The 25,282-nt window shown below is 41.3% G+C and overlaps 1 protein-coding gene across 1 annotated transcript; it reads right to left on the bottom strand.

The window, feature by feature from the left end:
• Positions 1-6,809: 6,809 nt before the first annotated feature.
• Positions 6,810-24,938, bottom strand: vtg3 (vitellogenin 3, phosvitinless; the record flags this gene model as incomplete). The annotated part of the gene is made up of 27 exons (XM_084548470.1): positions 24,693-24,938; positions 24,259-24,279; positions 23,994-24,145; positions 22,637-22,888; positions 22,389-22,550; positions 22,144-22,292; positions 21,901-22,051; positions 21,660-21,817; positions 19,193-19,358; positions 18,971-19,096; positions 18,643-18,861; positions 18,011-18,228; positions 17,821-17,918; positions 17,597-17,721; positions 17,393-17,494; positions 17,170-17,289; positions 16,861-17,050; positions 16,698-16,785; positions 16,383-16,568; positions 15,598-15,730; positions 15,345-15,513; positions 14,389-14,498; positions 14,221-14,307; positions 13,892-14,098; positions 7,362-7,507; positions 7,055-7,193; positions 6,810-6,914 (listed from the first exon to the last, which is right to left on the bottom strand). Exons 1-27 carry the CDS (start codon positions 24,730-24,732, stop codon positions 6,810-6,812), a joined length of 3,819 nt encoding a protein of 1,272 aa, XP_084404596.1. The 5' UTR covers positions 24,733-24,938.
• Positions 24,939-25,282: the final 344 nt, after the last annotated feature.

Here is a 25,282-nt window from a genome sequence, read left to right as displayed (position 1 = left end):
ACATGGGCCTTCTGAGGGTGTCCTGTGGTGTCTGGAAACAGAATGTTGTTAGTGGGGGCCGTTGGGTCCTATGGGTTGAGGGGAGGGGCCTCTGTGGATCATCCCACAGATACTTGATCAGTTTGGGATCTAGTGAATTTGGAGGCCAGGTCAACACCTTGTTCTGTTCTTCATGTTTTTTGAGTTGTTCCTAAACCGTTTTTGTGTGTGTGTCTGTGTCAGGCTGCATCCTGCTGGAGATGGCTTCTGCCATCAAGGAGTGTCATTGCTATGGGGTGGGGGTGCCTGGTCTGGTCTAGGTGGGTGCTACATGTCTAAGTAACATCCACATGAATGTCAGGTCCAAAAGTTTCCCAGCAGAACATTGAATTGTCACAAGATGGTCAGTGTTACGTCTCCTGTTAGTGGTCATAATGCTGTGGCTGATCGGTGTCGATTTAATGCAAAGATCTTAACTCAAATTCCCCAGAGTCTTCCATCAAGGCAGGGTTGGACCTCTGAGGAGGAGAAAGACAATAAAATCAAAATGTCAAAATGTGTTGACCGACCAGCTACAACAATCAACCAAATGTTGTAACAAGTGGTGTTGTAAATATGATCTTGGAACATGGAATCGGCATTAATGTTAGCGGGCTGTAAGCCTTTTTTGAAACGTTGCATGGATAATAACCAGTTAATTTGACAGCTGGTTGTAACACATGATGCATAGTTACATTTTATCTCCTTTTAAACTGATATTGTGAGCCTGTTTGTAGATAATCTAGTGCGTCTTTTGGCAAGAATTTGGAATCATGTTCCTCCACTTGGGTACTGTAGAGGCATTGGCTCATCAGACCAATGGCCACCTGGAATATACATCAATATATATTTGTTCTGCCCCTGCGTGAAAGATCACGACACCAGAAGAGTTATTAGTCAGGATGCTAGGAAGAGCTACAGACTGTTGTACAGAGTTGGCCCCCTGAAACATGCTGGCCAGTTTGCTAATTTTGATGTTTAGATGAGATGAAGATGCAAAATGAGAAGGACATTCTGTGTGCTTACCCCTTCCCCTGCACTGATTCTCTTAACTGAGCAGCCAGTCAGAGTGATCTCTCTCACGGATGCACTCCTCCGCTGATTCAACTTGCTCTGCCTCCCAAGGAAAAATATCTGGCAGCAGGTAGTGTGGATTTCAGAGCTATTTCCTTGAAATCAGCGCCCTGCTGCTGCTACAAACAAGGCTGATGAGAATACCAAGACTGTATCCAAACAACTTGAAAGTGGAAACCTAAAACAATGAGGTGAGAGATGCTGTGAAGCTCTGCAGGTGGTAATTCTCATCTCTGCAGGCAGCTCCTCTCACTTACAATTAGACACCCATTGTTAATATAAAACATTTATTGTAGCTGCTTTACGTTTGCTGTGTTTTTATAGTCCTACTACTGTGCACGCTAATTTGCCAAAGCTGTGCTGAAGGTGCAGCCAACGATCTGAGGTTTGCCTGTGTGTGGGTGGGTGACCCCATGTCACTTGTTCATTCATTTCACACACTAAGCAGCCCACTCTCAGCAAAGACACCCTTTATAGATTTTATTCTTAAACTTTAGCTTACAGTCGGGCTTATTTGGGTTGGTTGCAAGGACATGGGCGACCGGCAGGGTTTATGGATTTGTGATCCACCTTCTGGATAACTGAGGATAATCCCAAAATATTACAGAGGCCAAAGCGGCCTTGGTAAAATTGGCTTTATGTTTGGAACTTCTAGATAGGATTCTGAAGAAGTTCACGCGGTAATACTCCCAGTCTGATTTTTCAACACCGTCTGATTCAGAGAAAATTCCTTACAATGTGAAACATATTTAATAGCATCTTTTATAAGTATTGTATTATATATACTACATTAAACTTTTAGCTTAGAGTGACTGGCTCAAGCATGTGGGCATCACCATCCCCAAGTAACTGTGATCTAGTCTGTTGTTAAACCCTCCACCCTTTATTATCTTGCAGAGGAAGAACAGAAACCATTTGAAGAACTTTTCTTCTTTGAAATAAAGAAAATGTCATCACATTCAATAATAATATCATAATAATAACACTGCAGTAAAACAGGTCTCATAGACTTGCTGAATCAAAGGACTCAATAACATTTCAGACACTAAACATAGATTGCAATAGATTATTTATATTCAAGTCCCCCCATTAAGTATATGTAATCACTATATAAACATTTAATAGTGTTCATCAGATACTGTAATGGAATTGTATGGGCATAAAGTGCGTCTTAAGTGCTTATTAATTTAGAGTATTTGTCAGCATTTGCTAGAGTAGTCATTTTCAGTGGAGCAGTCATGTGGGCCCACAAGAGTAGTTAAAAGTCATTAGCATCAATAAATATCTGATTACAACAACATTAGTGTGAACTCTTTACTGAGTGCATGTATAGCACTTAGAAAATGGGTGGACTTAATTACAGCTCTGTATAAGTTCAGATCCTGTTCTGGCTGCAATGAATGCTATTACAAAAAAAAAAAAAAAAACTTTAGAAACAGTGCAGTCGCTCTCATAGCTTGAATTAAACAAAGAGCACTAATCTGACACAACCACGATGGAACTTTCCTAATTATTAGCTAGCTAACATTAAAGCACTAATGAACTGTTAAATAAAGGGCCAGAACGTCTCCTTTTAAAACTTGTGTAGTTTATTGTGTGTTTTGTTATACCAAAGGTAAAAACACACAGAATATTTACTATGCGTTAATTTGCGCTTAGGTCGCCACAGTGATGCAGTGGTTAGCACTGATGCCTCACGGCAAGCAGATAATGACGTGGAACCGCTGGCCTGAGTTATGTTCTTCCTGGGCCAGTGTGAGTTTTCTTCAGCTGCTCCAGCTTGCTTCCTCCCACAGACCAGTGACATGCCAAAGGTTAAATGGTGATTCTAAATTGGCTGTACGTGTACATGGGAGCGTGAATGGTTGTTTGTTGTATTATCCCTGCGATTGGCGACCTGTCCAGGATGTTGCCCGCCTTTCATCCAATGAAAGATGGGATAGGCTCCAGTCCCCCCTGCGACCCTCTAAAGGACAAGCTGTTACAGCTAATTCCTGAAATGAACGAATAACAGTTTTTGCACATATGAGAGGTAACTGACAAGTTTGTGGCTCAAAGTAGGAGATGAGTCATAGACCTCTCTCTTGTTTTTGAAATGATTCAGCAGGAAGTTTGTTATCAGCTTTATTCTTCATGGAGGAGGTCTGTGAGGACATGGTGGCAACACTAGTGGAGGGATCTCCTTCATACAAGATGGGGCTCAGTTGTTTGTCAGTAATGATCAACACTTTTCCAAGGTTCAAGTCTTCTCTTCTTCAAAGCCATCTTTTCTAGGACAGCTGTATATAAAAGAAGGATTGGGGCTATAATGAATAAATAAGCACCTCAGGTTTGTTTTCCTCTACCGTAGATCAGAAATTTACAACAATAACCACTTCTATAGAGCTTCATATAACAACTTCACATGCTCATCTTGAATCCTGTGTTATGATTGATTTCGTGCCCTCCACACAGATCCATCCTTATTAGCTTCCACCTCCTCACATGGCCAGTTCTGCTCTCCCCTCAATAGAAACTCAAGCTCTGTGCCTCAGACAAAGACGCAGCTCATACAGCCTTCAGGATGAAAATCTCACTTCAGCCAGCTGACCTCAGCTGGCAGTTCTGTTCTTACAAAAGCCCCAAAGAGGCTGCAGCTGATGCTCAAACTCATAGCAATGACATGAGGTGACATTGCCTATGATAACACTGCCATGACAGTCGGAAATTATCCTGATCATAGACGTGTTTCTGAGACGGCTGTAATGTTTGCAACGAGGGTGTGTGCTCCTCTGAGCTTTTAAAGATTAATGTCTTAAAATGAATTTCTGCTTTTAAGTGTTTTCCCCCAAAACATGGAACAGCTACTCAAGTGCAGAAGCAGCAACATTTCTCAGTAATGTCAGAGAAATGTGGCAACAAGCTCATTTGCCAAGAGTAATGGTGAAATTGTCGGGCGGGATGATTTGAGCCCAGTGGAAGTCTAACTGCAGGCGTTATGTCAGCCTCTAGAGGTGTCATGAAGTGTCCGTGACAAGGTGTGCCCACTTGATAATGTCAGTGATAATGTCATGGATATAACCAGTCACTGCATATAAGCTATATTTTGGTGTACATTAAATTAGAGGTGGAGACGGCTTATATGGGTTGGTGAAAAAGCAATCCTGTTTATGGCGCTTCCAAATGACCCGATCAATCATTGACTAATGCTCTTCTTCTACTGAGACTAAACCAGCTCCCTTTGCTAATAGGAATTCTATATCAGCAAAGATGTGAGAGATATGAATGATAAAAATCCATCACAATCATCAGCCTATTACTATAAATTGTCATTCTTTCGATTCATTTGGTAACACAGTTTGCATTTCCCTGCAAAGAACATCTATATTTGAATATGCATATAAGGTTAAAATGTGTCCTTTGTGCAATCCATAGAGTTGCAGGAGCCCTTTGCGTGTGCCAAGACATATGTTTACTTATTCTCAAAATGTCAACATCCACCACACAGCCCTCTCTGTGAACTGAACAAATACTGGATGGGGGCTTTTAACGCCGTGCCAGGCGTATTTTAATATTTGGTAAACACTGCCCTCTAGTGCTCTCACAAACTTACACACGCACACCACAGGTTTCCGTGACAAGAATCAGGACTTTGAAGTAACGCTGGAGAGGGAAATATCTAAATGAATTCCGACGAAATTATGTTTATTCCTCTCCATGTAAAATTGAGTGTCACTTTCTATAAGGAGGAGGGTTTGAGTCTTTGTGCCTCCAGCAAACCTCTGTTTTCAAAAGACGGACCAATAGCTACAATTGGACTGTAATATCAGCAGCCACGGTTTTATTTTCAGCTACCCTCAGATTGCTTTTCGTCTAGCTGGTATAGTCTGCTTAATGAGGCACACTACAATTACAGCAGCAGTAATGGCAAAGTGAGTGGCAGTAAAAAGGAAGGGATGGCCAATCCCTCGTCCTCAAAATGACCACATCGCCATTCTCGAATGCTCTCTGACCAGCTGATGTCACATGCTTGAAGTCAAGGTCAGACAGGAGGTGATGTGGATGTGGATGTGGATGCAGGCACGGCAGATTTGCAATCAACTTGTCAACCGACACTCGAAAGCCTCCAGCATATTAGAGATGTAAATGGAACATAATGGCGCCGTTTAAATTGAGCTCGTCCTCTTCAGCTTTTGATGGCAGTGTCTTTTCTCTGCAATTCAATACCATCTGGCCAAATCAGTGTAGGCAGGAGAAGCGGAGCCAGGGGTAGTTTGGACAAGCAGTCGTTAGTTAGGAGGCAATCATTATTTTTGGCTAGAGACACGTCCCATTTGTTACGACTTGAAGTCGAGATCTGGGCTGAGCTCGGTTCAAGAGCGCCAATTAATGTTCATCAGATCTCATCCATTCACAGAGTGATTAAGTTACTTTTATATTCTCAAAAAAAGCTGTACAACGATACAAGATATATTATAATTATATAATTCTAATTATATAGTTGAGCCATTCTTTTTTTAATCACAGGACATAGTGCTTACCCGTGACAGGGGTAGTGAACTTTAAGGGCATTTGTGGAGTCACTGTGTACTGATTTCCACAAACAGTCCTGTTGTGTAAGTTGACCAAACAAACAGGGCAGGTCACACAGCACTTGCAAACATCTATCTCTCCCAGCAGAGACCATCCAACATTTGCATTTATGGGCCTGTTTACCGAATCCAACGCTCACCCACAACATCCAGCACTGTGACAATCAAATGGGACGTTTAGGGTTTAACTGGACCTATTAACAAAGACGGCTTATTTGCCAAACTGGCTGGTAGAGTAGACAAAACCGCGAGCCAGCTGGATCATGTTCCGTGCTGTTTCCACTCCATCTTGTGAATATTATAAAAGAAATGGAAAAATTTGGCAGATAACATGTGATTAAATTGGTTTCTTTTTTTAAACAAAACCAACAAAAGCTGTATAAGATGTGTCTTAAATTAAAAGATGAGATTTCGTGACCGGATCTGTAAGATTCCACTGATTTCACAGGTACTGCCAATGACTGTCTAACTCTACTTTGTTGTGAGATACTTATTTATACCACAGTCAGTTAAATGCTGTATACATGTACGGTGTAAATAATTTTTCAGAGAGATTAAGGGAATTCTGTGACTAGAATCCCACTACTATCAAGAAAAATGTAGTATTGGTAAAGAAAAAGAACATTTTAAACATGCAATACTGAGATTTAACACAATGTTGGATGCACAAAACATTTATAGTGTTGAAATAGAACAAAAGCAGTTGAAACTGATTTTCTGTAGATACAATATCATGAAGATCATCACAAGCAGCAATGTATCCCTTTAAAGGAAGGTGTTCAAATATTTATTAGCTTTTAAATTAATAAATCAGAACCTTTACAGGTTATTTCCAAACTGGAGACATCTGATGGATTACTGATACATCTTTAATGATCCCCACTTTCATCAGAGCCATGTGATTTCGGGTTGCAGCATTATCGCAGTGAAAAGAGGCGCCTGGCTTCCATCTGGGCTTTGACGTATTTCTGCAACACAAAACATATATTATAAAGACAGAAGAAATGGCATGGCTCCTTGCTTGTTGTTTGCTCATCTGCAGAAAAGAAATCTGTCAAACCAACTGGCCACCACAAACTACACAGAAAGAAGACATAGAGCAAAACTATAATTTTCCAGCGAGTGTTTTAGGTTGCTCACATGTTTTTATGCTCGTCCAACATCTACTGTTGTGTTTACGATGCCGGGATAAAACTCCTGAAAATTGGCTGGCGGCAGCAGGAATGGAATAGCCTGATGGTAAACTGAAAACTAGAGAGCAGAAGAAATAAAACACAAGATAAATAAAACACTCATTCAGCCGCGTAAATGTTATAAGCGGTGCAAGGATTTAGAAGTTGTAAAAACAAAACAAAAAAAAAAAAAAACGTAGTGAATAATTCCTCTGCCACCTTTGGGAATTTAATCTTCACATCAACGCTGTCTGCTGATTCAGCAACGACCGATGCAGAAACCTCCTGCGCTGCGTTTCTCTCATTCTGCTGGTAGAAACCGAAAAGGAAAGCCACGCCTGGGATGTAGCTTTCCATTCTGGAAAAAGGTCAAATCTCCTTTAACAACTCATACTCCTAAGTGCAGCAGTCGTAAACATACAACATGTTTCATACTTCTTTGTTCTGTTTCAGCTCATGCTTTTCTTTCCAACCACATTTGTTCCTTTGTTTATTCAAACTGGGCCTTTTTCCCACTGAGCCTCACCTTGTGCCCATGTCCTCCATGGTTTCTGGGACCCTGGTCCAGTGTACTTTGGCTTTGAGTGCTGGCTTGGAGCCAGGCAGATATGCAGTAGCAGCTCTCATTGAAATTTCATAGGATTGACATTCAGCTCCCCATCTGATGTGTGCCTAGATCAAACACAAGAGATCAATGCTGAGAGAGGACTCCACAAACAAATGACCAGATTTCAGCCTTGGAAACATATGGAGCATTTTTAACAAATGTTATAATTATACCAGGTGTTTGAGCACATTTATTGAGTCAACCTAACCAGCAGCCGTGATTTGTGGCTTTTAGAACTCAAATATTCAACCTAAAGTACAGATTTCTTTCTCACTTATTTACAGTGTTATTTAACTGTAAAAGCAATGATTATTATTATTATTATTAATAATCTAAAATAAGCTTTTCCACCAAAAGGCTGAAACTTACTCTTGTACAAAACTAAAAGTCTCTATTTTCAATGTGTTCTTTATAAAATGTAAAAAATAAATAAAAAATAAAAATAAAAAAGTTAAGCTGTAAACAGTAAATGTACATCTACAATGTGACAGCTTCACGACTAGTACATTTATTTATTAGCTGTTTTCAGTTGGTTGAAGGTGGGTAATAAGTAGTGATGGAAGCTGCATTTAATCAGCATTATGACTGTTTTTAAAAGATTGTCTTTATCTTATTACACATCCCACAGACACATATCTACACATCCCAAGAAAAGACCTAAATTAAGAATGAATGAATTTTTATATTCAAGCTCAGTGTTTGGCTAGCTGTCAGTGACTATTACAGTTGTAGACTGCTGGCAATCACAGCTGACTACAGTCTTATCAGCATCAACTGTGTACTGCTGGTCCTGTCCTTTTCTTTTTTTTTTGTAATGCGCTTTCATCATGCAACTTTTTATTTTCATTAATACTACCAGCATACTAGCAAGAACTAGCATTTATGTCCAAATTTGCAAACTGATGAATGGTGGCCATCTAGTGGTTACTGGTGGTATGGGTACAAGGGTTGAACAGCAAACAAGTTTGTCGCAAAGTGACACAGAGTACTAAACTCAACTAGGTAAGAATAAGAACATAAAGCATAAGACAAAATGCTACAAACACTAAAACAATAAAAAAGACAAGTTTTAAAAATGGACAGTGAGGGGGCTTGTCTGATGTGCAGTGGTAGACTGTTCCATAATTTGGGAGCAGCAACAGAAAAAGCTCTGTCCCCTCTGAGCTTCCGCTTAGACGGATGGAAAATCTCAGAGAGGTAAGGAGGAGCGAGACCATTTAAAGATTTGAAGGCAAATAAAAGAATCTTAAAATGGACTCTAAAGTGCACAGGCAGACTGTGGAGGGGGGCCAGAATGGGAGTTATGTGCTCCCTCTTACGTGCTCCAGTTAAGAGATGAGCAGCCACGTTCTGGACTAACTGGAGACGTGCAAGGGAGGACTGACTGACCCCAAAATAAAGTGTGTTACAGTAATCCAGCCAAGACGTGATGAAGGCGTGGATTACTGTCAAAGTGCTGATGTGTAAGAAAGGGCTTCACCTTTGCCAGCTGCCTCAGGTGAAAAAAGCGCGACTTAACCACTGCACCAATTTGCTGATCCAATTTAAAATCACTGTCCATCTTGAAGCCCGAGTTTGAGACTGCTGACTTTACATAAAATGCCAAAGGGCCCAAATCACCAGGGAGGGGTTCACAAAACCCACTGGGACCACACACTATCACTTCTGTTTTATTTTCATTAAAATTGAAAAAGTTCAAGGCCATCCAGGTTTTAATGTCTTCAAGATTCAACAGGAGTGGCTTGTGCAAGAAGGCGTCCTTCTTCTACAGCGGCACATATATCTATCGTCAGCATAATAGTGGAAAGAGATACCATTCTTTCTCAAGATGGAACCCAGAGGCAAATAAATATAATGAAAAAAGCAGGGGCCCTAAAACTGAACCATGCGGAACCCCATATGACAGCGCAACAGAGCAGGAAGCCGACACACATAGTCCTGTCTGTCAGATAAGACCTGACCCAATCCAGAGCACTACCACAAATGCCCACTAGGTGTCGTAACCAAGCCACTAAAATATTATGGTCCACAGCAGGGATGGGCAACTTAAATGATGGAGGGGGCCACAATTTTTCATCGACACTACCTGAGGGCCACACAGGACCGTGCACTTAACCAGATATGATAAAACTGCCATTTTAAATATGTTTGTGTGTGTATAATTAGATTATATTTATACATACACTCACCGGCCACTTTATTAGGTACACCTGTCCAACTGCTCGTTAACTTAAATTTCTAATCAGCCAATCACATGGCAGCAACTCAATGCATTTAGGCATGTAGACATGGTCAAGACGATCTGCTGCAGTTCAAACCGAGCATCAGAATGGGGAAGAAAGGTGATTTAAGTGACTTTGAACGTGGCATGGTTGTTGGTGCCAGACGGGCTGGTCTGAGTATTTCAGAAACTGCTGATCTACTGGGATTTTCACGCACAACCATCTCTAGGGTTTACAGAGAATGGTCCGAAAAAGAGAAAATATCCAGCGAGCGGCAGTTCTGTGGGCGCAAATTCCTTGTTGATGCCAGAGGTCAGAGGAGAATGGCCAGACTGGTTCGAGCTGATAGAAAGGCAACAGTAACTCAAATAACCACTCGTTACAACCGAGGTATGCAGAAGAGCATCTCTGAACGCACAACACGTCGAACCTTGAGGCGGATGGGCTACAGCACAGCAGAAGACCACACCGGGTGCCACTCCTGTCAGCTAAGAACAGGAAACTGAGGCTACAATTCGCACAGGCTCACCAAAATTGGACAATAGAAGATTGGAAAAACGTTGCCTGGTCTGATGAGTCTCGATTTCTGCTGCGACATTCGGATGGTAGGGTCAGAATTTGGCGTCAACAACATGAAAGCATGGATCCATCCTGCCTTGTATCAACGGTTCAGGCTGGTGGTGGTGGTGTAATGGTGCGGGGGATATTTTCTTGGCACACTTTGGGCCCATTAGTACCAATTGAGCATCGTGTCAACGCCACAGCCTACCTGAGTATTGTTACTGACCATGTCCATCCCTTCATGACCACAGTGTACCCATCTTCTGATGGCTACTTCCAGCAGGATAACGCGCCATGTCATAAAGCGCGAATCATCTCAGACTGGTTTCTTGAACATGACAATGAGTTCACTGTACTCAAATGGCCTCCACAGTCACCAGATCTCAATCCAACAGAGCACCTTTGGGATGTGGTGGAACGGGAGATTCGCATCATGGATGTGCAGCCGACAAATCTGCAGCAACTGCGTGATGCTATCATGTCAATATGGACCAAACTCTCTGAGGAATGTTTCCAGTACCTTGTTGAATCTATGCCACGAAGGATTAAAGCAGTTCTGAAGGCAAAAGGGGGTCCAACCCGGTACTAGCAAGGTGTACCTAATAAAGTGGCCGGTGAGTGTATATTTATAATTATATATATGTGTGTGTTTATTGAATCAAACAAAAAATAACCACTTACTGTGATTTTTTTTATTTTTATTAATTTATGCATTACACTAAGAAAGAGTTTAACATTTTCCCTGTATACCCACTATATCTCGCTACTATCAGCTGTGGGCACTGGGCACTGGTAAAAAGCCGCCGTTGTTTGCGTACTTTTGATTTGAGGTCCGCTAGGATAGCAGCCCTTGCAGCTTCAGTATACTTCTCGTATTTAGCTTTGTGCAACGCGTTGTAGCGGCAACTTAAATTGAAATTTTTCATGGCAGATAGCGTCTCTAAGCAGACTAAGCACAGGTTTCCCTTTACATTCTGTGAACAGATAACCTTCTTTCACCTGAAAGACACGATTTTCTCGACCAAGTTTTCTCTCTCCCCCGCTCTTAGCCACGGCGCAACGTCTCTTCTTCACTGGTAGAGAAGACCCGGTGGAAGCGTGTGCGAGGGGGCGTCTGCATTGGAGGCGCCATCTAGTGGCCAACTGTGTCATTACAACTGATTCAGTGCCGCTGAGGATACAGTTTTATAATTTTCAAAAATTAATCTAAGGGCCACGGCGAGTGGGCCGCATGTCATTAAAAACTCTTAATAAAGTTGACTCTGTGCTGTGCAGTGTTTTAAAACCAGACTGAAAGATCTCCAGGACATTATGCTCATCCAGAAAGGATTTTAACTGAGCAAGAACAACTTTCTCCAAGATTTTTGAAATACAAGACAGCTTGGAGATGGGTCTGAAATTGGCCAGCACACTGCGATCGAGACCAGGTTTCTTATGCAGTGGTTGTACCACTGACTGCCCTATATTTGGAAAGGGCTATTTAAAAAAGTGAGGAGCGTTCACAGGGAGAGCCTGATGGCTTAATATGTGCAGCCACATCGTCTAAAAACAACACAGACACCGGCTCAGACTTATCAAACACTGCAGAGCAAGGAACAGGGTTAGAAGGGTCAGATGCAGGAGCTGAGATGAGAGCGCTTGCAGCAGCAAAAAGTTCAGGAAGCTACTGCACATTTCAGGGGATGTCTTAGTGCAAACAGGTTGTGGAACATTCAGAACAGTGTCAGAGGTTTTAAGTGACACATTGTGACGGTTGGACTCAATAAGTTTTGCCAAGTGTTCCTTTTTGGCCTCTTTAACTGTGTTCTGGGAAATATGCCAACTGTCTTTAGGCTCTGAAAAGAAACCTGCAGCTTATCCTTCTTCCACCTGCACTCTCCTCTGCGGCACTCGTGTCTAGCTGCTTGAGTCCCGTCATTAAACCAGGGATCAGGTTTAGCTTTAGGCTTCAGTTTTTAATGGAGCCACAGAGCCCAGTATGGTTTGGCACGAGGGGTGAAACCAGGAACAGAGCTCCTCCGTGTTAACAGATGTTGAGTCAGAGGAGATGCAGAGCTAGTCAAAAGTAGAAGAGACATGACCGGCAATAAAAGAGTTAAAAGTCTGGCGGCACTGAGCAGGAATGCCAAGTTTAACTGCAGCACAGGAGCGTGCAGTTTCAAACACTACAGGCATGTGATCTGAAATCACATTGTCGCGGATCTCCAAATTAGACACAGAAAAACCGTGAGAGAGAACAAGGTCTAATGCGTGTCCATGTTCGTGTGTGGGACCAGACACACTGCACCAAATTAAAAGAGTCAATAATGTTTAAAAAGGTCTTCACCAATGGCTTATCAGGACAACACACATGAATATTTAAATCTCCAATAAAAAGGGCACGATCATACTTAGGCATAATTTCAGCCAAATCAGAACAAAGTCCTTATTGTATTTGGGGGGGTCGGTAAATGACAATGGGTCAGAGTGACCCACCTCAAATAAGGTCACTTCAAAGCTGGAGAATGAAGATGAGACAGCACACTGCTTACATTTAAAACCATTTTTGTAAACAGTCGCCGTTCCTCCACCACAACCCAAAGAACAGCCTGCCGGTAAAAGTTCAACCAGAGTGCTGCACTCAGCGGCACCCATTCAAGTCTCCGTCACACAGAGGAAATCCAGGCCACGGGAGCTGTAGAAATCCCTCAGGACAAAGGTTTTGTTCTGGCGTTCACCAGGCCAATCCTGGCAGAAGCTGAAACCTGAGGTTCAGCGGATTGGGGAGCCCGGGGCAGCGTCTTCAGGAGCCAGTGATTCACCCTGCACTGAGAGAGCCGAGGAGGGCAGGGGCAGCGTCCCTCAACTGAGACGGTGATAGCACACAGGTATCAATGGGATTCAGAAAACGCCGGGGCACAAAGAAGGGAGAAGATAATCCATGTCCTGTCCGGGAAATGGACAATGAGCATGTTAACCAGACTTTCAGCTTTACCAGACAACAGAGATGCTTCCACCGGGTAGGCAGGGCCGAGGTCCAGTATAGGTGAGTAGGAATGCAAAGTTTTTGGACTATTATGATTATGGTGTTTTTTGTTTAAATTTTTGACCACCATAATGAAACGCACCTAGATCATTGGCATTATGTTGAATTTCTAGGAGCGTCTGGTGATCATACACCAGCAGAGACTCAATCTGTATAGTGCCAAGGGTTAAAAACAATAAAAAACACCAAACATTACAGGAGCGGCAGACGACCAGCCACACACACCGGCGCCATCTTCGGTGTGTAGGTAATCCGTTGTTAATTCACCCATTCAACAGGTCAGCTTAACCACCAAAACAACATTGCCCAACATTTTCACTATTGCTCTCCCTGCAACAAAACCAACAAGTGCATTCCCCCCAACTTGTAGAAGAAGTGGAAGGTTGCATGCTCGTTAATATCTTACTCAGTGTAATTGATATGCAAGTCCCTCTGTGGACATTTTGGTTCGTTTTGGTGGTTCAGATGTATGGACATCAAGTCATAGTTTAGGTATTCAGTTCATCCATGTGACTGTGAGTTCATTCATAATAATAATGAAGATATGAAGTAAGATGTGTCATTGTATACGTTTCTGGTAGTTTATACTACAGGATAAATATAAAAAATTTATCTGCCCTTTTTGTGTTTCTCACATCTACCTTCGCCCCAGAGCCAGCATTCACAGTGGTGTCGACACACATCTTCCAGTTGGTGTCTTCTCCAACTTGGGACACAATCAGTTGGGCATTCTGAATGTTTGCTTCGGGCGTGTAGTACACGGCTGCATCATAACCCTCGGGCTTCTGGTTGCCACTCATGGCAAACGCTTTGATATTGAACACAGCTTCAGGTGTTGAGTCCCAACCCTGAGGAATGAGACAGAAACCAGGTCATTACGCTTCGATATGTGCAGATTACATGTTGAGCTAGCTGGGTGCAAACAGTCGGTTTAACAAGGCAAAATCTCTGTTTAGCCTCTTTTGCATGCCTCCATTATGATATCTCGGTGGCTCTGATGCGATCCTCTGTCACTTGAGGCTGAATCTGAGGACTGACGTGCTCGCCGGGCTGCTTCCTGCAAGCACAATTTAGAACCAGAGCAGATAAAGCAGCAGAACAGGTGCTGTGATAATAATATTGCAGACCAGTCAGATACCTGGGAAAGCGTCCGCAGAGTCTCAAGCAGTTGCCGCGCGCTCATTGGATGTCTGCTGGGGCCGGCATTAACCTCAAAGTGGATTTTGTCAACTGCTTTGACTGCCTGGACTAATAAAAGTGCACAGACTACATTAGCAACACGAGTTAAAAAAGAAATGCATAGGGCATGACTCAATAAGATGAACATCTGTACAATCCAACCAATGTAGTATATCAGCCTCTTTTAGATCAGAGACTGTTTCACCCTGTACATCATAAAATTATTTTGATACGACTGAAGAAAAGGAGGAACTTAATGCCTCCTGGAAATCTTGCTCAATACGAGCGGTAAAACACTGCATGTTGGTTAAGGTATCTTATTTCAGTACGTACAATTACATTTACACGTACACTTATTATTCCAAACATGACGATAATCCTCATTCCATTTTTTTCAGGTGTTTTGAGCCATTCAGAAGATGTATTACAGTTGGAGTGTGAATGATAAAGTGGGCTGCACTTTTACCACACACACACCAGCGGCTTTGGAGCTTGCCTATCGCGATCATGTGGAGGGGACAAGGACTGCATCGCCAACCTTGCAGCTGGTGGGCAACCCGCTTTAACACCTGAACCACAACCATCAATGTGTTTGTACACTGACCACCTAGATAACTGTTTGCAAGGCAGGGGAGAAGATGCTCAAAATTAGATTGCATTCCTGGTTGAAAGTACAAAAAGCACCAATATTGCCTTGCAGACCCTTTCTAGAAGGTTACCTGCATGCATGACAGCATGCAAGACACAATGTTTGTGCAATACACTGTTTAGTATATTGCACAAATTACATGAATATTTCATGCATGTAAACATAGTCATTGTGGTGAGCATGTGAGAGTACTTAAGTCAAGCATTCTTGAGTCCATCTGTGATTGCACATTTACTGTATCATAACATTAGATTGGAGATGTGTACCTGGGACAAGTTTGAATGCCATGTAAGTGTACCCCAGGAAATAGTACAGGGGGTATTCCTCGTGATAGTACTGTCTCCTCAGCTCAGACTCTACACAGAGACCCACTCCATAAATATTGCTCTCAGCACACATTTTGGCTCTCGGGTGCCAGATGTTTGGCTTCAGGATCTGTTGAAAGGCAGAACTCACATTTATAGGAAGCTGCTTTTTGAGTTCCATAAATATTGATTAGTTGAACTTTGTTGACTATACCTCTTGTGATTCAGGCCTCTCAGCAGTGGGGCCCATGTGGCTGACACTGGAGTCAACAACGTTGGGCATCATTGGTGTCAGTTTAGCCAAACCTGGCTCTTCAATGTTCCTGGAAACTGCATACACATTGGAGCTGTACATGGGAAGGAGGAGATACATTCCTTAAAGATGACATATTGTATACAACTTAATATAACCAGTAAACCCACTTGAAAATCTGTTTTGTAGCTGAACAAATGGCACTCTACTTAGTGGAACAGTCCTGCTATTTAGTTTCCAGTGGTGGAGGAAGTCCTCAAAACTTTTACATGAAGTGGAAAGTCCTGAAAAGCTTAGTCTAACACAGAGAAAGAAAACATCTCTGCATGCAACTGGATAATCGTACAACCAATCAGAGCAACGTCATGTATATATACACACACACACACTATTGCATGCAAGCAACATTTAAATATAGTGGCTGATTGAGGCAGAGCTGATTTTACCACATTACTGATGGCTACCTTAATTTACTGTATAACCATTCATTTTATTTTGATGTCATTCAGTACATCATAGGTCTTTAAAGAACCAACGTGTCAGGTACAGCTAACAAATAAATGTAGTAGAAGTGCAATATTTCCTTTTGAAATATTGTAGAGTTAAAGCTGAAAGAACCAATACATTTTCACAATTTCCTTTGAATTGTACCGCAATACAGTAAGTATTGTACTTTGCATCGTTGTTAGTTTCTGTAGCAAGCAGGAACCATAATGTCATGACTGATAAAAAAAAGTTAATCATACCTGACTGCAAAAACCTCAATCGCGTTTTTGAAAGCCGGGAAGTCGATTTCAAATTTCCTTTCTCTCACATTGATCTTGGCAGCAAACTTCCACGGGATAGCAAGAGGCATTTTGCTCTTCAATTCGCAACCACTTTGGAACAGCTCTGTGTTGATGCCATAGAATACCCAGAAATCCTTTGTGAAACTAAAAAAAAAGGAAGAAGAATTTAGGGGATGTTGACACTGATCAGATGAGCACAAAAAGGTTATCTATAAATTCTGGAGATGATGGAAATGCTTCTATTTGAATTCACTGAACACTGAATATAATTACCCAACAAAACCATCAGATTCCAGTGAAATTTCAGAATTCAGCAGCTGTCCCAGATGTTCAGTTGGTGGTGGATTTACTGCAGCTTTAGCTACACAAAAAATAACAATACTTCAACTAAACTGATTTGTAAGGTGATTACGGGCTGCTAGGTTTTACTCCTCACCATTAACAGTGATCCCGTTGACTGTTTCGTAATATTTGCTTATCTCCACTGGGAGGCCCAGGGTGGTAGCTTGAAAGTAACGAGCCTCAAAAATCAAGAATGGCTTGGTCCAATGCCATGAAACTCCCTTCTGTAAATTCTGAATCGCAGCAAACACAGGACTTTCTTTCCCTGCCGAAGGACTGAAAGCCTGCAAACAGCATCGAAAAACAACAGGATGTGACAGGTATGCAACACCACTTTGATCTAGTAATGACAGAAATGCACCACTAATGGATTAGTCTTGTGTTTGCTCCATTATTCTCTCACCCTGATGATATCCTGAATCAAGTCTTTGTTCATATCGCCAAAGAAGCACTCTTGTCCAGAGGCGCGAACATAGGCAGAGAGGACTGGCTTATTGTTTGGCAGAATTTCCCAGTTTTGAAGCTGAAAATGACACAGTATAAACGTCACCCACAAAAATAAGCTCACAAATGAGATCAAATATCATGGTACACATATTACTTGAAGTCTGAGGTATAATACTCACAACATTGAAAATAGCCCAGAAGTCGCTAAAACTAAAATCTCCTTTAAATCCAGGGATGCTGGCGCCAAACAGCTCCTTAAGTCCTTCAGCACGAATACCAAACTTTAGCATGTGAAGAATAGAAGAGGATTATTATTTCTGTTTCAGGGGACTATTTTCGTTTACTCCAGTGCAAGTTTCAGTGGTAATGTATACGGCATGTACCTCCAAGAGTTGCAGAATTCTACCAATGAAATAAAATTTTTCTTTTGTTATGAGCTCAGTGGGAAAGATGTTGTTCGCACTTCTTAGCATGAAGACTTCTGCAGCTGTGCCAATCAGAAAATCATCTGCAGAGGGATAAGTAACATGTTATTTAATGATTTTTCATTATTTATGATTTTTCAAGGAATGGTTACAGCTTAAGTCCTGGCTGTATTTGAACGCACCACTAAACCAGTCCATGCGTCTTGCTTGGCTGTAGTAATAGCTGGTACGACCGAATTTAGGGGCGAGGATCTTCACAGCCACATTGCAGGCTGTTGAGCTGACCACAAAAACAATTAGGGATCATATAACATGAACAATCATACAAACAACAAAAATATATGGTACATTTTTTTTCATTGTTTTACTCACAGGAAGTGATTATCTGGAGTCCTGGATCTGGCAACACTTTGCAAGTAAGAGTAAACAAAGCTAACAACATGGAAGTCTTTTTCTTCCAGTAGGTGTGTTGTCACGGTGGACACAAGAGCCATTGATGGATTTGTGTCAAACAGGATCGTGATGGCCATCATGCGAATCTCAGCGGGAAGGTGTTTTTGCAGGAACAGACTCAAGGTGATGTCTTGGACCTAAAAACACAAGCATGAACTCACACATCCACCCTCCACTGCTGAAGTGGTTTCTGTTCTCTCCCAGCACATTCTATGACTCTGTTCACATCTGGGGTTAAAATACATTCCTCAGTTTATCGTGGTGTGTTCACATTTGGAAGTGGACTGGGCTGCACATAGCCTTGTAGTTTTTTGTATTTGTATTGTTATTGACCCTACATAAATAAAATGTAATTGAACTGAAGATTATATGATAACACAGCATTACATTCAAACTGTAACACAGCTGTTGAAAAAATGACTGGTACCTGCCACAATGAAAAAAACAATGAAATATGCTTTCCATGATCCAAATCACTGAAAGTTTTGTGTAAGTGCACCATTACTCGGAACACTACCGTATTCTTCCTACGTGTCATTTAGTGGTCTTACACTGTGACGGTCTCTGGCAGCTATGAGTCTCATAGACTGCACAGCAGCACTCAGGACACGAGGTGGCAGATCCACAGGGTTGGCAGCAACTCCAGGGAGGAAGCGCATGATGGTCTTAATGCTGCCCGGATGACCTGCGTTCCCCAGGGCTTTCAGAGCGAGGACCATGTCGTCCTCATTGTTATTCCTCAGACTCTCCGTGGCCATGTCCAGCAGTGGCTAGTACAAATGTTGAACATATTATGTGGTCTGTTTTTACATCATTTTACACATAGAATATGAGTTGATTTTACTGAAAGAAAGTAATTGCTTTTTGTAGTCTGATTACCTGAACAGCAGATACTGGACATGGTGTATAATATGCGCAGTGCTTGTACACCAGAGAGCCATAGGAAAGCACCACAGTGTGCCATAGAAAAGTGCTGGATTTACTGAATGACATTGTCAGGAAAACCTGCAAAAGAAATACTTAAATATGATCTTTATCAAAGCTTTCTTAGAGATTCTGCATTCCATATAAGCAATTTCTCCGTCTTTACAGCTTACTCACTTTAGCCATCTCAACTAGCTCAGGGAGAGCCTGGAGGTGGTTAATGGACAGCAGAAGAGTTTGCAGAGCTTCGGTTGTAGACACATCACCTGTCTGAAACCTCGTTTCCAGGAACTTTAGGATTCTGGCATCACCAATCTCAACAATCATGTCCAAAAACCAACGTCTAATAAGTTAAAAAGGAAAAAAATATACACACATATATATATATATATATATAACAGTGATTCTGACCATACTTTGAGGATTATGATTTAAATAAACCAAGGGGGACATAATTAATGATAAAGATGTGAAAGAAAACATACCATTTTTATAACACTCATACAATGTGGCCTATATTGTCTAGATTTTACCTAAGCTAAAGGGTTTGGCCTGGCTAATGTGCCAGGCCAAACCCTTCCTAAACTAAGTAGAAGTATTCTTTTCAATTACCAAATCAGCAGAAGTGGTTCAATATCAGATATTAAAGATGGCCTTGAACCACCATGTTCGTTATCTATTAACAGTATAATGAAAAGCTTGGTTAAAGGTTGTTGGTGAAGAATTTTCACTTTGAACCATTACAATGTTCTCCGAGGGTATGAAGATATCTTTCAAAATTTTAACTTTGAACTTAATAACATTCTCTGTGTAGTTAATTAAATGAAACTTAAGTTTAGTGAAAGATAACATATTTGAAGTTGAGCTCACAGTGCATGGCTTGTGCGTGTGCTTGTGTGAGTGAATGGGCAGATGCATGACTGTAAAGCCCTTTGAGTACCAATAGGTAGAAAAGTACCATATAAAAACAAGGCCATTTACCTACCTATACCTACATGAATGTAAGTACTCACTGTGCATGACCTCAGATAAATGTAATCCTGGCAGAATTATATTAATGATTATACACAACTAACATGTTGTCATGACAGGGCTATCCATTTGAATGTTACAGGTACATGACAATCAACCCAAACTGAAATATTTATTGAATAATCATTGAACGGCAACAACGAAATAGACTGGCGCTAAACTTGGTACGGACATTGGTGGTTCAGCTACCAACCAACAAGATACCTGGCCTAGTCAGCAGCAGTATGCAGCATGTCATTTCAAACCTACAGTCAATGCGTTATGAAATATGAACTAAATAAATGCTGCTGGCTTGTACAGCCTGCTCAGCAGCTAACAAACAAAGAAATATAGCTACCAACCAACACGAAGACATCAGATACCTGGCCTAGTCAACAGCAGAATGCAGCATGTCATTGGCGTTTTCAAGTGCGCACCTCCCTTCCCCGATGTTTCTTTAAGTTAGATGGCACGGGCATATTGCAAGATGACAATGCCAGGATTCACCAGGCTCAAATTGTGAGAGTGGTTCAGGGAGCATGAGACATCATTTTAACACATGGATTGGCTACCACAGAGTCCAGACCTAGATTGAGAATCTTTGAGCTGTGCTGGAGAAGGCTGGCATGAGCAACTGCAGCGGCCCCAGATCATAGCACTGCCCCCACAGGCTTGTACAGTAGACACTAGGCATGATGGGTGCATCACTTCATCTGCCTCTTTTCTTACCCTGATGCAATGGTTCCCCACTATCCTTCCAGTTTCTAATAATGCGTTGGACTTTTTAGTAGTTTCTACAATCTCCTTAGATGTTTTCTCTGCTTGATGCATGCCAATGATTTGACCCTTCTCAAACAGACTAACATCTTTTCCACGACCATGGGATGTGTCTTTCGTCATGGTTGTTTAAGAAATGAGAAGCTCCTTATTGCATCAGTTTGGGTTAAATAACTTGTTGCCAGCTGAAAGATTATTGCCCACGCAGTAATTATCCAATAGGAGGCTAGTACCTACTTGCTTAGTTAAATCCAGGTGGTGACTTTTTTTTCCGGCCAGGCAGTGTATATTGTAATTTAGTCATGTGGAGTTGTTCATTCTTTTATTATGCCTTTGCATGTTCCACATTTTACGTGGTCATTAGCTTGATAAACTGTAACCCTCAGTGGCCTCTAGACACCAACAGTTGCCTAGCAGCGGTATTCTTAGAAATTCTTAGAAATTAGGGCGGCTGTGGCTCAGTACGTAGAACAGGCAAAACATGGCCATTTACCATTTACCATTCTCACAGCTGAACATTGAGCCTTGAACGTCCACTATGGACCAACTCCCTGCTACAAAGTGTTGGGTGGGGAGCGATTCACTACATATATATGGACACGGCTTTATGGCCGATGTTGCCACATGAGCACCAAGTCGTTTGTGTACTGGACTTCCTGTGTCGTAACATTTTCCATTTGAAGGCGGCATGTGAGCAAGTTAGCATGTTTATGCTCAAAGTCAAACTGTATGTTTACTATTAACAAAATTTACATTTAATAATATATTCTTTTTATTGTAGAGAATTTACTGAAGGACAACTTTATATTTTAAATGAGCAGCTTTCCATCTTGTCACATTCTTACCAAATACTCACCTGTGTTCTTCATTTCCTGCAAATTGCTCCCACATGACGTCCAATCCTTCATATGGCATCACTCTCAGGAGCTGATACAGCTTTATAGTGTCCTCAGTCGTTGCACTGTCAATCTGGTATCTGTTAGCCTGAGCCAATTGTTTAATCAGCTCAATAGCCTGTGGAGAAGAACAGAGAATAGATATTAAGCTTTTAAATGTTTTAAAATATGCTAAGTATTCTGTTACTCTATCATTCTTACCTTTGGGATGGGGTTGTCCAGGTTCTCCATTACAATAGGGATATTAGCTTCTCCTTTGACAAACTTGTAAACAAGGTTGCCCTTGCTCTCCATTGGCCCGAACGTGATGGCTCTAGCTGTGTCGCTCACACCGAGCAGCACCATTTCCTTCCTGCAGGAGAAGTTATTTAAAGCACCTGATTTGTATTGCAGACAGGCATTGCGGATGAGCAGGAATAATGTGCAGATATTTTCTTGTCTTACATCGCTTGCATCTTGAAACTGCCGCCCTTCACATTGAAGGGACTGAAGTGCTGTCGCTCCAGGCCATGAGCTCTGGTAATGAGACCTCCCTCTGCTGTTGGCTTGACTGTGTAAACATATCTCACTGTGGAAATGACAGATTCCCCTCTCTAGATTGGAGGATACACAAACAGCAACAGAGCTGACTTTGGTCTGTTTGATTTATAATTGTGGAATTGGCTGCATCTACGGCGAGATAAACAAACCTGTTTGGAGATTTTGTCGAGCACAGCGGTGGCCATGCCCCTGTAGATTGCTGCTTTCTCCCTGCAGTTACTGACATCCACAACCTGAGTGATGGTCATGTCCTGTGTTTCCGTATTTTCCTCAGTAGCATAGTTACTCTGACACTTGCCATGGATTCCAACCTACAAACACATTGTATAATCACATCATGTGTAATATAATGCAATAAATGTAGCAGAGGCTGGTTTATTTGTCAGTGGTGTTTTACCTCCTCCAGCTCATAGATCCTCTGTGTGGTCTTGACAGTGACTTGGAAGAAACCCAGGATCCCTCTCACAATGTTGACAACAGTGTCAGAGATCTCTGCAGCGGCGCGGATGTCACCAACGTGTCCACTGGCATACTCAAACATGAAAGGTTTGGCGAGCTGTGCACCGATACGCTGGGTGAGCTTTGGGGAGGCATTAAAGCCATTTTTCCCTGGGAACCCATTGAACTCCTCGAAGGCCAAATCTGAAACCTTTGAACCAGAAATGCTGTTTTATTGCTGAGAATTTGCAGAAAGCATGAACATGAAAACTCTCTCGTTCTGATTCATGTAGTGAAACACATGTGAAGTGGGTAATCTTTTTTATTTATTTATATAGCACAACAACATACAATGAGTTTGTTCAATGAGCGTACCTTCAAAACATAGAAACATAAAACAAAATAAAATTAAATTAAATAAAAGTACTTCACAATTTCTCCTGTATATGCCGCATGACTTTTAGGTCTAATGTATTAGCTTCGGCTAGTTTACCACTAAAATCTGCTTATAATCAACATGTGCTATATTGGTTTATTTTTGTTTGTTATGTGCTGCTGCTCTTGGTTTTCCTTTATCATTATACATCATTGATTGTGAACAGCAATATGTAATTTTAAAGACTGCTTGACTCATTGTTAGAAATTCGCTTTCACTGTCGAACACAACTTCTACAACTGTCAAGGTTTACAAACTACTTAATTAAGACTAAAACTAAAACTTAGATTAGTTTTTGAAAATGGCTGTAGTTGGGTTGTAGCTAAATTCCAAAGGGAGCTGATTCCAGTACTGGACATTATAATCGCTAATAGCCATTTCACAGTGTGTGGTTCGAATTTTAACATTTCTATTTAAGGCTGGAAGCTTAGTGAAGGACTTTGGAAGATGATGCACAAAGTTACACAACTGTTGGTATCCAAACTAGCCTGGAATCCTGCCCCGACAATCAAATTATTTGGAAGGGCTTTATGCAGTGATGGACAGAAGAGTAACAGCATAGTCATACACGTCATCCGAGTCCCCTGGAGTTTCATTTGTTTACAGTAAAATGATTCTAATTGGTTGTAGGACTATCCGCTTAAATGCTTTTCTCTGGTTGGTTGAAACAGCCCCCATAATGAAATCCAAACCATACTCGTATTCTGATAAGAACTTTCAAAAAGAACGCACTTGATGTTATGCTTTTTAACACCATGAGAAGTTATATTTTTGTGGGAGCATTTAGTAGCTTTAAAGTATGTGCAACCTCTCAGTGTTGATTATCGCGTACAATATTTTTAACTTCGAGGTTTTCGTCACCCTGCATAGTCACTCTCACCTGAAGGATGAACGTTTGTGCAGACAAGCCCATGATCTTGACCTTGCACAGCAGTCTCACGCCAGACTCCGCTAGGTTTGGCATGCCGAGCCCAAAGTTCACCACTCCTTCATATTTGTACTCGTAGGTTTTCTTAGGGTTCAAGCTGACATCTGGAAGAGGTTAAATGTCAGCTTGTTTGCTCCTCATGAAAACTATTTGTATTCATATTCTTACTTTCAGTGTGACTTTAAGATCAAGATTAAAAAAAAAAAAAAAAACTCACCATAACGGACACTTTGACATGCTAAAGTAGGAACAAAACATAGTGTAAGCGTTAGAGGTTTTATAAATATACAGCATATATTTGCTTTTATTTTGTATATGTATAAGAAAATGCTTCAAGGGAGAGCATGTTATGGTCAAAAGGAGGAATTTCTCAATGGTAAAATATACACATGCACAATGCACCTAAATACTGCAAGAACACATTAATCCCGCTCTATAAAATAAGTGACCAACCTCAAACCTTCACACAAACTCTCTTATTCTCATGATTCATGACTGATAAATCAACTTCCAACCTTTCTATAAGTCCATTTGAAAAAGTAGCTTTGGTGCTAAATTGTGTAATATATCAGTACAACAAATACAAAAGTTAAAAAACTGTCACAATATCCTTCTACCACTAAAAGTATGACTGGATCAATGGAAACTTACTGGACAGGGCCACAAGGCAGCAGAGAAGGAGAACCCGCATGGCGAAACCGGAGTGGACGTTATCATTTCACATTTGTCCTTATATATACGTCGGGGATTTCAAGGTCTGGTTCGGACAACATAGTGAGATAAAGTAAACACAAGCTGTCTAAAGTAGAGCCATGTTGACCTGTGACATTGTCAGAGTGACATGAACAATATGTGAACTCCTGTGATGGTGGCTGAGTCTCAGATTTGTTCATTTAACTTAAAAGACCCACCATAATAGCTGATTATTTTGTAGTTCTGCTCAAATAAGTAGGTTATGTTGTGGATAAAATTGTCAAAAGAGACATTTTGGCTGTTTTCCCTATGTTTTCCCCATCCCTAACGATATGGATTGTTTTGAGTATTTAAAAAAGTGCAGTCTGAGGGTGATGACATCAAGAGGCAATAAGTGTTTATTCTTGTTTTGTTTCACAACACAAGAGGGCCTTGTGTAATCATACATATTACCTTTCTCTTAGTTTGAATCTGAACGTGCTCCTCCACTATTTTATTTTATTTTACAATTTGCCAGCAGAGGGCACAGACATCACACAAATAAAAGT

This window comes from Chelon labrosus, assembly GCF_963514085.1.
Source record: "Chelon labrosus genome assembly, chromosome: 7".
NCBI lineage: Eukaryota > Metazoa > Chordata > Actinopteri > Mugiliformes > Mugilidae > Chelon > Chelon labrosus.
This window is presented reverse-complemented; position numbering and strand designations above follow the sequence as displayed.